This window comes from Lepisma saccharinum, chromosome 5 (assembly GCF_977018435.1).
Source record: "Lepisma saccharinum chromosome 5, izLepSacc3.1, whole genome shotgun sequence".
Taxonomy (NCBI): Eukaryota; Metazoa; Arthropoda; class Insecta; order Zygentoma; family Lepismatidae; genus Lepisma; species Lepisma saccharinum.
This window is the reverse complement of record NC_139233.1, coordinates 73,428,320-73,444,799: the sequence shown is the minus strand read 5'-3', so window position 1 is coordinate 73,444,799 and position 16,480 is coordinate 73,428,320. Positions and strand designations below refer to the sequence as shown.

General features: G+C 37.4%; 1 protein-coding gene across 2 annotated transcripts in view; it reads left to right on the top strand.

The window, feature by feature from the left end:
* The window catches only part of LOC145987882 (BRCA2-interacting transcriptional repressor EMSY), a 143,211-nt gene extending 127,489 nt beyond the window's left edge, over positions 1-15,722 (top strand). For both annotated transcript variants that reach the window (XM_083122669.1, XM_083122668.1), the window contains 2 exons: positions 8,539-8,680; positions 12,260-15,722. In XM_083122669.1, the coding sequence (XP_082978795.1) occupies positions 8,539-8,680; positions 12,260-12,324 (207 nt within the window). In that variant the 3' untranslated portion in view covers positions 12,325-15,722. The remainder of the gene's footprint in view (positions 1-8,538; positions 8,681-12,259) is intronic.
* Positions 15,723-16,480: the final 758 nt, after the last annotated feature.

The following is a 16,480-nucleotide window of genomic DNA, read 5'->3' as shown; positions in this document are numbered from 1 at the left end:
GGAGTGGCCGTTGAGAGCCTAAACTCCCTGTCAAGGTGAAGCGAGCGGGCAGATGGCACCACGCAGCGGAGTGGTACTTCCCCTCCCACGATAGATCCCTCCCCTCTCTTTTTCTTCCCCTCGTCACCAATCCAAGGAAAATTCCCGTTCCACCTCGGCTGCTTTCCTTACTTCCGATGTGACATGGAAGCCCATCGGGGCCCTTTTATTATTCAAATTGTCCCACTTTTTAAAAAAGCTAATCCATACGTCATCTAAATTGCCCTCGTCCCGGTTCAGTTTATTTCTGTGTCCCGCGCATATCAATGCCGTTTCGTACACGTTCCTATCCAATTTACTGTTACTTTTTTTGACAACCTCTCTTTTTATTATTCTATGCCCACTGTTTATTATATGCTCTGCAAGCCCCGTTTTCGGATCGCTTTCTTTGATGTTCTTATCATGTTCGCCCCATCTAATACGCATGCTCCGGCCGGTTTGTCCAATATATTCCATCCCGCAATTGCATTCAATTCTATACACCCCTTTTTGTTCATCAGGGTTATCTCGAATTTTTACCCCCCTCTTATAATCCGTGAAATGCTTTTCAATATTTCTAGGTGCTCTCGTCCCGCATTTCACACCATACTTTTTCACTGTTTTTTCAATTTTCTCAGTGAGCCCTTTACAGTACGGTATCCCAACATAGTTAACTTTACTATCCAATCCTCCCTCCTCTTTTTCCTCCTTTTCTAATCTGCTATCAGAATCGGGGTTCCCCTTTGAAATATTCTTCCTTGCTCTCCTAGCTAACACGTTCATTTCATATTTGGAAAATCCATTCTTCATTCCTACCTCTATTATCCACGATATTTCTTTTTCTTTTTCTACGGCATTATTGCATAACCTCTCAGCCCTTATGAAAAAGTTTAAATAAACATTCGATTTGACCCTACTTGAATGTTCCGATGCCTTATTAATATAAAGACTGAAACACCCCTGTCTTTATCCCCTTTTCAGTTTTAGTAATACTTAGGTCCAGGTAGTTGATATTACCTTCCACCGAATTCTCCCTAGTGAAGCTTATTCTGTCCTCTTGTTTTCCTAACTCCACAAAAAGGGTGTTAAGATCTTTTTCTTTTCCAATAACAACCCAAAAGCTTTGGGTGATATGTTGAGCAGGGGGCATAAATTCGCTGTAAAGAACGAACGGTTTGTGAAAGAGGAGGTTGTTATCGCCACGGAGAAAATTATCGGGAAGTTAGACGAGAAAGAAGATAAGTCCAAAGTCAGGCAGGGTGTAAGTGAGATTATTGATGAATACATGTTGAGTCAAATTAAGAGAGGGTGTGTTTCCAGGGGTGGGAATAGAACGCAAAAAGAGAAAAATGACCGGAGAATTAGGGATGATTTAAACACTGTGAAAAAATGGGCCAAAGATAATAATGTGTATCTCATTCGATCTGACAAAGAAAATAAGATGGTAGTAATAGAAAAAGGCATATATCAAACAGGGTGGCGACAGACCTGGAAAACCTGGAAAACCGGGAAAAGTCAGGGAATTTGAGGTGTCAAAAAAAGTCAGGGAAATGTCAGGGAATTTCGTCTTTATTGACTTTTTTTTTAAAAAAAAATATTTATTCAAAGATATCGTTATGGAACTCTGCACGGGAACAGGAAATCTCGTTCATAACTTTTAGGTCCCTTTTATACGCAACACAACCACGGCACCAGAAACCAGTGATGGCAGGAGGAGAGAGAGAGAGAGAGAGAGAGAGAGAGAGAGAGAGAAATTTCTCTCGGGCGGGCTTCTCAGCGGGAATTTTAAATTCGAACACTCTTTGGAGGAAAATTGTTATAACTTGGGCACTATGGGAGCAATCTACTTCCGATAACTTTTGTTTTGCAGATAAAACATCAGCGCATGCAACAGTTTACAATTCAGAACGCCGAACCCAGGAAGGGGTTTGGGGGGCGCAACCCCCAAATTTCAATGGAAAAAAACATAAAAATCTGAGTTTGCCCCCTCTTCTCCCACTATTTTGGGGAGAAGGCGCAAACTTTCGTATTCTTTTTCAAAGAATTGACATTTCTCAAGAGAATGAAACATGGTTCATGTTCTTGGGTGCCATACAAGTTGAATAATAAGCCAAAATGTGAAACTCTGTTTTTTACTAAAAATAGGTAATTTGCATATTGCTCAGAAAGTTGCTATAACTCTGGCGCTATGGGATCAATCTACTTCGGATAAGTTTTGTTTTGCAGATAGAACATCAGAGTATGCAACCGTGTTCAATTCAGAACGCTGGACCGCGACCCCCGAATTTCAATGAAAGAAACATAAAAATCTGGAGTTTGCCCCCTCTTCTCCCGCTATTTGGGGAGAAGGTGCAAACCTTAGTATTATCTTCAAAGAATGGATGTTTCCAAAGAGAATGAAACATGTTTCATGTTCTTGGGTGCCATACAACTTGAATAATAAGCCAAAATGTGAAACTCTGTTTTTTACTAAAAATAGGTAATTTGCATATTGCTCAGAAAGTTGCTATAACTCGGGCGCTATGGGATCAATCTACTTCGGATAAGTTTTGTTTTGCAGCTAAAACATCAGAGCATGCAACCGTGTACAACTCAGAACGCAGAACGAAGGAAGGGAGGTTTTGGGGGCGCGATCACCGAATTTCAATGAAAAAAACATTAAAATCTGGAGTTTGTCCCCCTCTTTTCCCGCTATTTTAGGGAGAAGGCACAATCCTTAGTATTCCCTTCAAAGAATGGACGTTTCCAAAGAGATTGAAACATGTTTCATGTTCCTGGGTGCCATACAAGTTGAATAATGAGCCAAAATGTGAAACTCTGTTCGGAAATGTGGCATGGATATGTTGCGGAGGGGAGGGGGGTGAGAGGCGGAAGGTTGGTCATCAATGTGAATTCCCCAGGCTTGCTCCAGACCTGTGTCAGAGTTTCCACCCAAACATAAGAGTATGAAGGTCCAAAAAGCACATTCATTTCGTAATCAGCACCATGATACCATATGGTATCATCGGGCCAGTACGACCTTACTCTGATGATACCATATGGTATCATCGGGGGAGTAAAGGTTAAACCTCTTAATATTACGTGGAAAATACATTGAATTATATTTTTTTCTTGTCCGTATGGGAGTAGTAAGGGGACTTGTCAACAGATGGAGGGGATAAGAGCGGGTGGTGCCGTCCGATAGTTGTCGGACGTCGTAGTAAGGCATTTTGTTGGGCAAACTGAAGGAACATGGAAACAAATACGTAGGTTCCATTGATACATACGATTTTTATTGAATATCACCACCCGACAATGTATCTCAATACAACATGCGACAGAAATTCCATGGACTGCAACATCCAGCATCATACGAAGCGGGTACCTTGAGGAAACTTTTTGATGGATAAAGGTAGCCAGGAGCGTGGTGCTGATCACATCACCCCCACCATCGGCCATGATTAAGAAAGTGTGGGGCCCTAACTCCACACCCCTATACACCTTCATGGAAAAGTGCAGGGGAGCACTTTACTTTTACTTCCTCAAAAATCTGTTCCAACATATCAAACTGTCACGAAAATACGTAGACCATGTGACCTATAATTTAAAATAATAGTTTAAATGCACAATGGCGTATTAAGTTTCGGTATATTTGGTAGATAAATGTTCTAAAACAAAAACGCGAATTTTGGGAAACGTAAGACTAACAATTCAAAAAAAGATAATACCAATTTTTGGTGCCATAATATATTGGTATTTATCACGTGAGATTGATTGATTTTAATTTTTTGGGTACATCGCCTCTTATGTTCATTATGCACCCTTCAGTATATACGGGGAAAATGCCATTATCTAAAATCCTTACCTTGAAATTTAAAAAACTGGTATGGAAAATAACTTTTCCAAAATAACTTTCAAGATATCAAACTCTCACGAAGAGGCGTAAGCCATGTGACTTACAATTTGAAACAGTAGCTTAAAAACACCATGAAGGTATAATTTCAGATATTTGCCAGAAAATCCGCTAAAATGAAAATGTGAATTTTGGGAAAAATTACACCGTATAGTAAAAAATAAGAAAATACACCAATTTGAAAAAAATAACAAAGTATTAAGGTCCCTACCGATTAGGCATAAATAAAACAAGAATATCAGTTGTAATTTATTGCATTAGTAACAGTGATTCCTAACCTAATTTTCGGCATAATCACCACCGTTGTTCTGGCATTTGTCGTAGCATGGCACTAAATTTTGTATGCCCATGGTATATGTTTCTGACAGCAAAGACTGGAACTATCTCTACCTCAGTCAAATCCTTGCCCTACCAGAAACCTCTTCAGTTAAACAAAGAGATGAAAGTCGTTACATTCAAGGCCAGGGCTGTACAGGGAGTGGTCCAAGATCTCTCACCTGAAGTGATGCAAAGGGCCTGTGTGTACTCAGCTGTATGGGGTTGTGCACTTTCGATTGGCCTTTCCTGATTGTCTGCACCATCGTCTGACCATACTATCACTCACGACGTCCGGTCTGCACACCTCACACAATTGCTGGTGGCTCTGTGCCAAATTCTGAGTGTGCAATGTAGGCTACATCGCAGTCAGTGGGAGACTGTATGAGAGCTGCAGTCTTTGAGACTGTATGAGAGCTGCAGTCTTTAACCTAGAACTGTCCTAAAACGGCTGCATTGCAACTGTACCAGATTACAGCTACATGCCACTTCTTCCTGCCTGCATGTGTGTGCGTCGCTCTCCAACCACTAGTGCTGCGTATAGCATAATTTGGAGCTTTTTTAAGGACGTCCCTCGTATATGAACTTCCAGAAGCTGTTATTAACAGAGTGTTCCTGTTTTAATGTGTGGTTAGCTTAATCAGGTACCTATACAATGCAATTCTATAAATTCCTTGCGTTAAAATGCTAATACCTACATACCCTTTCCGTCAGCATTTATGGTATAACTGCAAGTTGTCAGTTTCACAGTACTTCACTTGGATATACTGTACTGAAGCAGAAATCCCATTGATAATGTAAGGAAATATGACACTTTATTTTGTTCAATTCAATTGTTTCACTTATCTGAAAGAGTTAAGTTGTTTGCTTTGCAGAGAACAGAGAAGTAAGTAGCTTTATGCATCGAAAAATGAGTCCGCACTCATGATGGTTCATGCAAGCAGAGGGTTCCAAACCTCAGTGGAAATATCAACATATAATACCGAGAATGTATAAGGAAACTGATAAATTACAAGTTGTATTTCTTAATCAATCACTCTTCACTCTTATCTCATTTAGTTGTAATTTTAAAAACAATCAAGTATTTTATTTTAAACTTACTGCATATGACAAAATTCCGTAATCCTTCCCTAGCTTGTGAATTGTAATATTTTTCCAAATTCACTATTTTGCAGTTTGAATTCAAATCATAGAGAATAGAGAAATTAAGTCAATTTCATAGAAGATAATATTGGTACTTAACAAAACCATACGTGGATCTGTATGCGTTTATTATTTCCATTTGCAAAAACATCGATTTAGTTTAGTTTGTAATTGTCATGGAAAAATGTAAATTTTGTCCTGGAAAAGTCAGGGAATTTCATTTTTGCTTGTTTGTAGCCACCCTGTCAAAGTAAGTTAGAAGAATGCTTTCTAAATAATGATTTCGAAATGGTTAATGGGAACCCAATTAGTAAAATTAGAAATGAGATTAGGCGTGGGATAGAAACCAGCATAACCTTAGGCAGTGGGGAAAAGAAGAAGCTCATTAAAGAAGTGAAGGAGGGGAATATCCCCACAGCATTCGGCATTCCAAAAACGCACAAGGCACTGATCCCACTTAGACCAATAATCCCCACCTATGAACACCCAGGTTATGGGTTGGCAAAGGAATTAATTAAAAGAATGAAGAAGATTAATGTTAACACCCAGTATAGCGTTAAAAACTCCTTTGAGGTAAAAAAGTCAATTGAAAATTTAGAAATCGGGAGGGATGACCAAATTAGCAGTTTTGATGTAACAAATTTGTACCCTAGTGTACTGAGAGAGAAAGCCGGTGACTGCCTTCAAAGATGGCTACTAGACCATGGCGTGGATATATTGGTAGCATGGGAATATGTCAGGTGGTTTTTTCTTGTAACCGGGTACAATTATTTCCGCGTAAACGATAAGATTTTTCGACAGAAAGAAGGGTTAGCGATGGGCAACCCGATATCGGGTTTTGCGGCAAACATTTTCTTGCATTACTTAGAAAAAGCGGTTATGGAAAGGGTGGGAGTAGACATAAAATATTACTGTAGGTATGTGGACGATATCCTTGTACTTGGAAAAGAAAAAGATCTTAACACCCTTTTTGTGGAGTTAGGAAAACAAGAGGACAGAATAAGCTTCACTAGGGAGAATTCGGTGGAAGGTAATATCAACTACCTGGACCTAAGTATTACTAAAACTGAAAAGGGGATAAAGACAGGGGTGTTTCAGTCTTTATATTAATAAGGCATCGGAACATTCAAGTAGGGTCAAATCGAATGTTTATTTAAACTTTTTCATAAGGGCTGAGAGGTTATGCAATAATGCCGTAGAAAAAGAAAAAGAAATATCGTGGATAATAGAGGTAGGAATGAAGAATGGATTTTCCAAATATGAAATGAACGTGTTAGCTAGGAGAGCAAGGAAGAATATTTCAAAGGGGAACCCCGATTCTGATAGCAGATTAGAAAAGGAGGAAAAAGAGGAGGGAGGATTGGATAGTAAAGTTAACTATGTTGGGATACCGTACTGTAAAGGGCTCACTGAGAAAATTGAAAAAACAGTGAAAAAGTATGGTGTGAAATGCGGGACGAGAGCACCTAGAAATATTGAAAAGCATTTCACGGATTATAAGAGGGGGGTAAAAATTCGAGATAACCCTGATGAACAAAAAGGGGTGTATAGAATTGAATGCAATTGCGGGATGGAATATATTGGACAAACCGGCCGGAGCATGTGTATTAGATGGGGCGAACATGATAAGAACATCAAAGAAAGCGATCCGAAAACTGGGCTTGCAGAGCATATAATAAACAGTGGGCATAGAATAATAAAAAGAGAGGTTGTCAAAAAAAGTAACAGTAAATTGGATAGGAACGTGTACGAAACGGCATTGATATGCGCGGGACACAGAAATAAACTGAACCGGGACGAGGGCAATTTAGATGACGTATGGATTAGCTTTTTTAAAAAGTGGGACAATTTGAATAATAAAAGGGCCCCGATGGGCTTCCATGTCACATCGGAAGTAAGGAAAGCAGCCGAGGTGGAACGGGAATTTTCCTTGGATTGGTGACGAGGGGAAGAAAAAGAGAGGGGAGGGATCTATCGTGGGAGGGGAAGTACCACTCCGCTGCGTGGTGCCATCTGCCCGCTCGCTTCACCTTGACAGGGAGTTTAGGCTCTCAACGGCCACTCCAGTTTACCGTAGCGGTGGTTTTACATGTTTTATTGTGAGTTTTAATGGGTTTTTAGCAAAGTGGTTTTAATTCTGTATAGGTCAAGCACTATGAAGCGTTTTTAACCCGAACCTTTTACCCAGTATCCTTACATGACACTTCTCTGACATGGCTTGATATTCCGAGCTGAAAACGACAACCTGAGGAAGGAAGCAGTAAAGCTTCCGAAACGTCGTCCACGTAATAATACATACTCACTTGCGTAAGTAGACCAATTTGAATGCTCTAACGTATTTTTGTTTATAGATAGTGAGTAACACGCACGTAACCAATATGTTATTGTTATTTTAATTTAGAAAATGTTAAAATAAACTTTGTTTTACTAAAAACGTGATTTGTATTACACAACATTCAGCCAGAAACACGTGGTATTTTCTCCATCACAAAATGAATGGCTATGATATGACAGCTGACTGAAAACTTTTTTAATTAGATGCAAAAGCCCATTTTTATTGAACTGCAAGATTTTTAAGAATATATATCTTGCATGCAAGAAATGAATTAAGTTTCCAAGTAATTTGAACTCCTCCTTTGACTTCAAAGAGAAACTCAGAATGACATATTAAGTATGAGACAAAACTTTAAATTTTTTTGAAATTTCAAATAATTAAAGAAAACTGTACAAGTCCAAATTTACGCTATTTTGCAACTTGCTATGCATACAACTGTGCTTATTATATCATTATGTCCATTTTATAACTACTTTCTAGCAACAACCGTTTCTCTGTTATTGTGATTGTGAAAATTTAAGATCTCTAGCATTTGACCTTGGCTTAAACAGTACTTGGCATGACTTCAACGTTCCCATACAAGTCTCTCGAATGGCATAGTAGTAATGGTGTTGCCTTGTAACTGAGGGGCCCTGGGTTTGAACCCCATTGTAGGGTCATTGCGTAGTGGATTTGATCGTATTTTAAAACCTCCATTAGTCAATATGAGCATCAAATGTATATAGAACCAACCAAACCCAAAGAAGAAAGTATGTAATCACTATGAATGCCAGTGCCTATTTCCCACATTTTTTGTTGTAAATTTACATTTTGCATCACTTTTTGTTGTTCTAAGGTTACACCTGCAGAAGAATCTGTTCCAAAGATAGACTCTAAGGAAGAAGAAGTGAAAGAGGAACACGCTGTCATACCTGCATATCTTAAGCCAGAAAGTGCAACAGAATGCACAGCAGTCACAGTAGAACCAAGTCATATGGGTAAGTGGTTCTCATAATGAGTTGATCTGCTTGTACTGTAGATAATGCACACATTTCTTAGAAGATGATTTAGAAAGTTCCATGTATGTACAGTATATTTTATGCAGGAATGTTAATTAGAATCCTAATTCTTCAGATGAACACGTTACACAGTGGCCCAAAAGTTATGTTACCATTAAGAATCTGATTTTTAAAAATATTTATTTGAAGAAAATTTCTGTGAATGAAAATATGCCATTTGGCAAAAAAAAATAATATTCCAGTTATGGAAGATACGAGGGTCACTATTTATATTTTGAGCCTAACAATGAAAAAACAGGAATTTGGCATTGAAAACTGCTTTATTGTTTTTCGAAGTATGCTCCTTTATGGTCAATACACTTTTGCATTCGTTCGAACCATTTGTCAAAGCAGTTTTTCCAATCTTCTTGAGACACCTCCATAATATGGTTTTTGAACGCATCAACGGCGTCTTCCGCCGACGAAAATCATTGTCCACGCAATTTATTCTTGACATTCGGGAACAAGAAGAGGTCATTGGGTGCCAAATCAGGACTGTACGGTGGATGACCCATCAATTCGATTTTTTGACTGTTCATAAAGTCAGTTGTTAGACGAGATGTGTGACAGCTGGCATTGTCTTGATGAAGAATGATCCGACGGCGTTTGTTTTCCGTATTTGACCGAAGACTTCTGGCAAACAAATTGTTGTGTACCATTCAGAGTTGACCGTTCTATGTTCCTCTAAAGGCACAGTTGCCACATGACCAGTTTTCCCGAAAAAAACAGGCGACCATTTGTTTCGATGTGCTTCGAGCGCGAACAACTTTTGTTGGATTGGGTTAATCTTGAAACACCCAGACAGTCGACTGCTGTTTACGTTCCGGCTCATATGCATATATCCATGATTCGTCACCTGTTACAATCTTATATACGTCTTTTGAGCATTTGTTTGCACCAACTGACGCAAGCGTCTTTTTGAGTTTTTGTCAAATTGTGTGGGATCCAACGAGAACATACCTTTCTCACAGCTAAATGATCATGTAATATTTTATATATGCTGGTGGAACTAATGCCTATGGTTGTCTCAATCTCACAGTATGTCACATGACGATCTTGCAGTATTAGGTTTTGCACAGCATCAATGTTTTCTTGAACAACAACTGATTTTGGACGACCTTCGCGAATCTCGTCTGTGAGCGAATGGCGGCCACGATTACATTCGTTATACCAGCGTTTCACAGTGGCAAAGAATGGGGCTTCATCGCCAAATGTGGAAGTAAGTTGATCGATGCACTCTTGTCTTGATACTCCACGTCGAAAATCGTAAAAAATCATCGCACGGAAATTGTTCACGAGTTAATTCCATTTTATTGTTGTCGCGCAATCTCCAAGGCAACATAAACAACACAAATGAAGCTATTGACAAAACATTTGAAGTATGTTATGGTCAATAATGCCAGACGCTTCCGTGCAAACGTCAAATCGCGCCTAACTTCAATCAGTGTTGCCAAGGCTCAAGATATAAATAGTGGGCCTCGTAATGTCACTCAAGAGACCTCCATTTGCTGCCCCACAAGCGGTTGCTCTTTGAAGTAAATTTTTCATGATGTTGTCGGTATGTCAGCATGGGCGTCTGGAAGGGGGGACCATGGCCCCCACCCCCCTGGAAAATGAAAGTCAACCAAAAATTTTATATTTCACACATATAATTTCATTTTAGCCACAATAATATCTGTTAATTATTGCATGAACACCATAAATTCAAAATTACGTAATGTTTTTCTTTAGGGAACAGCACTATTTTTGGGGAAAATGTGCATTGTTTGTCCCCCAGGAAAAAATCCCTACTTGCCCCTCCCTGGAAAAATCCTGTATGTCAGGTTCCAGTGAGTGATTTTTTGTTCGGAAGTTTTCCTTCAGCCCCTGGATATTGTGGAGTTTCAAAAACTTCCCACAGAAAAAATTTAATCCTGATTAGCTGGGCGGACGTACTGGGGATATTAACAGTCACAGAAACAGCATCAATTGGATGTTGTTGCATCCTGCTGAATACTTTGCTCCACAATTTCTCTTTTCCAGGGTTCGCCTAGAACATGGTCTCCCAACGCATGGAAAATCGACCACAAAACCTATACATTGGAAAAATATATTAGACAAATAATTGTAGGTTTAGAGTGTGGATTTGTCACTGGATAGTGACACATGTATGCTCTTTGTTTGCACACCTCGTTTGTTTGACCGTTGTTTAACCTTCGATTTGAAAAGAAAATTACAATTTTGGCTCTTGATAAATTTCTCGATAACTAATTTCCAAGGGTTGAAGTGTTAATATCTGAAATAAAGAAAAATATCATTATGAAGATTGTTTTGGATTTTTAAATGGTAGCTTGAATTTTGATCCACTGTGGTTCAGTAATACAGACGGGAAATTAATTCACACTAGACTACTGCAGGGCACTCCATTCACTCGTTCATCATCATTTGAGTTATGTTATGTATCATAACATGAAATTTAAAATACCTGGTAGGTAAAGTGCTCCCCAGTGCTTAGCACCATGCCATGAAGGCGTATAGGGGGTGTGGGGCTTACGCCCCACACTTTCTTGATCCGGTCATCAGTCGGGGTGATGTGATCAGCATCATGCCCCTGACTGCCTTTACCTCCCAGGGTTTCCCCCAGGTACCCATGTTATTCGACGCTGGGTGGGCACCGGGGCCACTTCCAACGTTAGAAAAGTTCCCTGATTTGAACCGGCCGGGGATCGAACCTGGGACCTTGAGCATGGTAGTCAGATTCGTTACCGACTGAGCCACCGCAGCCACACAGTTGTATATTGTATTATTATGCATGGTGAATTGTCAGCTATGATGAAGTGCAATAGTCTGTGCCTAATAACAAATATGAGTTTTGTTTAGGTTGTTTTTTATATGTAAGAACCATATATCCACATTGGTTATGAGTTAATGTATATTTTATTATGAAGTTCCATTCTTCATGTGTGTGTTTCTTTTTGTGTCATGAAGACAAAGACAACACTACCCTCAAGCTCATTCTTCAGGAATTCATTTAGAGCCTAATAACTCACACTGTCAACTTAAACCACTATTTGGATTTGTGTTCAATGTAACTTGATCATTACATCTGAACATTGTAGGGCACACTTGTGTAATTTTGCAGTATGTCTTGTTTATGTCACATTTTAACACACTTTAATGTATACGTATGTACACATGCCTCACAAAAGTTATGGAAAAGTTTTCAGACCCCACACAGGTTATAACTATTATTAACTTAAGAGTGGCTTATTAATTGGATTTTGGAACATGATAAAAAAAAAAGCACCTACAAATGTAGGCTTCATTCACAAAGCAAAGATATGCATTTTATTAGCAATATTGGCATTTCTGTAAAAGAAATAAAACTTAATAAAGTGAACAGTAATATTTTGCCTTATCCTGTACATTTCTGTTTCAGAGATGTGAATTTTTCATATTACAATGGCTTTTATCAGTTGAAGAGACCATAAAAAATATTTCAACTGTTTTGAAATCTAACCATGTTCTTGTAAATTTCAGATACCACAACTATGCACATAGAAGATTTTACTTCACAGAAGGTGGAAGGTCAGGATATAACTTAGGGCTACAGATGTTGAAGAAGAGATTTCTTCTTTAAAAAAGAAAAGTAAAAGCTAGAACCAAAGTGGCCAGTTTAGAGTTATATACTCTCACTATATACTCTCACAGCCCCTCAGGTGTACACTTTTGGCATTGCTAAGTGCCATTAAGATTCTGAGGATGGCATTTTATCAACAAGTACCTAATTGAAGTTGTTATAGGTCTGCTACAGCTGATTTCTGCCTGTAGGCAGGTAAAGTGTTGCAGTTTTCTCTCCAGTTGATATGGTTATAAATGTAGTTTTTGTGTGCGTGTGCGTGGCAAGACAAAATGAATGTACCTGTACATTGAGAAAATGCTCATGTATGTTTATTTGTGTGTGTAAATAACTGCAGGAGCATACTGTCTGTCCTATAGACAAAGTTTAATCTTCTCTTTATTTCATTTACTTGAAATGTACATGCACCTCCTGGTCCCCACCTCCTCATAATAATATTTTGAGCCCTTTTAAAACAAGTCATGAAGCCTTAGTATAAAATTTTAGGGATTGTATTCTCAAAGGAAGAAAACTGTGGCTGGGAATACTGATAACATTCATTCAAAGTAAGGCTTGAAGCTTTCCTGGCGACAAGTGAAGATGAGAGTGATGCTGGCTCTCGAAAGCTTGGAATCTTTTCCACAATTCACCTGGTCGATAGCCTGAGAGAATCTTTTCAACATTCATACACTCTGTTCTGCACCCCAGCCTATTGTGAGCAAACCAGCATGCCCCTGTGTGAGTGTGTGTGTGTGTGTGTGTGTGATGGGTAGAGAGAGATTGAAGTAGTTTTTGTTAAGTTTCGTTTTAAATATGCAAGCTTTAATTTCTGTTCAAAGTATGAAAGTGTAAGTAACCTGTAAGTTGCTAGCTTGTACATTGAAGATAAATTGGTAGTATCTTAGCAATTCAATATGTGTATACAGTACATGTATGTGCTACATATCAAAAACTACAACAGTGAATGCCCTCCTCTATTCTGATATGGGTACAGTTAATTTGTTTTGTGCACAAAATATCACCAATAAAGAATTGTTTGTTTTTTCTGATCCTGATTCACATTGGATTTCTATAGAACTCAAGATGGAGAGAATTTGGTTCATATTTTTTTTTATAGTCAAATATATATTTGAAGAATTATTTATGTTTCTGACAAGCTTATGTTCCTTGTGTGAACCTGAAACATTTACATGAAACAAATACTTGTTCAGAGTATTACAAAGTGTGTTTTTTCATGCAAGTGTGGTGTTTTATTTATTTAATATCAGTGTACGTAGTATACTATGTGCATACAATTGTGAGTCGTTTAGAAGGTGCAGCACTGCTTTGACTACTGTTTTCTAAGTACTGTTAATAAACATATGTTTATGAAGATATGTTTTTGTATGCATCCACTGCTAAACCAGCAGGTACCACGTTTCATTTACTTTATTATATCAGTTTCAATAAATACAGAACAAATTTTAATCTGTGGGTTTGATAAAAGAAAAGGGAACAGTGTTGCATTTTGATGAAAATGAGACTGTAGTGGACTTCAATTCTCCTGACTGCTAATTTTTATAATCCAAAATTTCTTAATAGAACAGGTAATAGTTTCCAATGCAATTATTTAGATCGAAGCTACGGAAATTTTGTTTGCATTATAAAGTTCTCTCGTAATTGTGTTTTCATAAAATCATTTCAAGTAAATGAAATAAAGAGAAGATAACTTTCTTTTTTAACCCTCTGCTCCCTAGTTACACTTGGAAGCATTTGAACACATCTTTTAACATTTCGGGAAAATGCATGCTCCCTTCATGAGACATTTATTTGTAGTTTTGTGAATGTGGATAAGTAAGAAAGATTTTCATTATAACACAGTACAGTAAGGTGTTTACATGACAATTTTACTCCATCCGTAGGTAAGAAAATGAGAGATATGTAACTTAAGTATTGGGAAGTGGACAAAGAAAACTAATTTTTCCATGCCTTATTTTTAGTACTACTTTTTCAACGATATTTCAATCTTCTCTCTCGGCATGCCATTTCCCTTCTCTCCTATTTGATAACAAAGTGCATTGACATAGTATTTTACAGTTCATTCACCCGTAATTATTTAATTTATTTTAGGGATGGGACCGATTAATCGGTACTCTATCGGTACCGGCCGATATAGGCATATCGGGGTATCGGTAAAATTACCGATTATTTTACCGATCCGATATATTGATAAATATCTGATAATTTAGTGCAAAATTCTGCCATTTTGTTGTAATTTTTATGGATAATCTCCATACCCTACTTTCTAAAAAAGTAAATGTCTAAATATTCAACTTCTTTTGCACTGCAGTCACCTCGAAACACACATTTATTAAAGAGGTCAGTGAATCTTTCAGGTTCTTCAAGGACAATTTCTAATTTTATATCGGATTGGTAGAATATCGGTTATCGGTAAATTTTATATCAGTACTTTATCGGGATCGGCCAAAATTTCATATCGGCACATTCCTAATTTATTTAAATTAGAAAAATTCTTTTCTACTAATTTTATCAGCTATTAAAGTTCAGAAATACTCCTTTCTTAGTCTCGACAGAAATCTGAAAATACCAGCAAACTTTTGAACACCTGCAATACTGGAGAATAAAAAAAATGTCTGCCATTGTGAAATACATAGATTGATTTCACTCAAATGCAATACCAGGTCACTCATCAAAAGTATCCAGTTGCTACAATTTAGATCAGTGTAAGATTGTAATGTCCATTCCTGGTGTAGAGATTTAAATTAAGGAAAATTGAGGTTAGTTTGGTAGCTCAATGGTGGGGCACTAGCAGAGAATGCCAAAGACACCTCGTTGAGCCACAACTTTCACAGAACTTTTGAGTAAGGTAACAATATGTGTATTCAAGTCCATGCATAAAATATGGTCCTGAACTCAGATTCTACGGTTAATGTCTATGCGAGAGGAGGGGAAAAGTAGTGCAGACTAGTATATAATCTTGCTGAACTGTCATATTTGTATATACAAAGTGTTATTATGAATAATATACTTTTCTTTCTTAATATAGAAATAACTCCAGAAATAAAAACTGGTTATTACAATGAAAAATTTCTGTTGCTGTTAAGGAATGTTTTCATTTAGTATATAAAAAAGTGTATTTTCATAAAGGAAAACTATAGCACATAGAGATCTCAATGAAGGCTGTATCTGTACTTGTACATTATGTATTTATTTAGATGCATAATAGGTTAGTTATGTAGGAAGAATTGAAGTACTGTATCTTTTGTATACATTTTTAAAGATAAATGTAAATGTTTTTAAATTTAATTAAAGTATTTTCTGAGGGATCATCAAGTGCATTTATATGTAAATTATATTTTTTTATCCTGAGTATTAAAGACACCCATAGATGTTGAGTAGATTGGAAACATTTTGCAAAAAAATCAGAGCAAAGTGCATAATGCAGTTTTCTTCTGTCTCTCTTCCTTAACCCATTAAAGGCCAGTGATGCGTTAACGCAACATTTTTTTATTTTTTTTTATTTCAGGCAAACTATTTGTTTTGTTGGAATTCTATCAGCTTGTTCACATTTGTAAATTGATGTACTTATTCGTCAAATGCAAGTTTTATTTTTACATATATCAAATGTAACGATATAATATACATACTGTTAAATTTTGTCTTTCTGATCATGTCAGAAGCAGTGGCTTGCTTTTATTATAAAAAATACTTTTCATAGCCTCGAAGTGATTAAAATTGGTGATGTACTACGTCAATTGATAACATTTAAGATAAAATCAGCTAAAATGTGAGAATGAAACCATTAACGCCATTTCTGTTATTTTAAAAAAAAGTTGGCCTTTAGGGTTGTATTTCTCATTGAACCTAAATACAGTATTTACACGTGTATAATGCACACACTGGTATTTGATGGGAAAAAGTGACAAACAATTATATCTCATATATAATGCGCAGTATAATTCAGTTACAAGAAATGGCTTTCTTAGTTGTAGGTCGTAAAGCTATTGTTATGCTGATCAAGAGTGAATGACATCATACCTATTCAATGAATCACTTGTTGCTATGTGGACCAAGAGGAGGAGAATATCACGTGTGTATGGTGTGAGTCACCAACCCACGCCACCACCCCCCTCTCCCTCTAC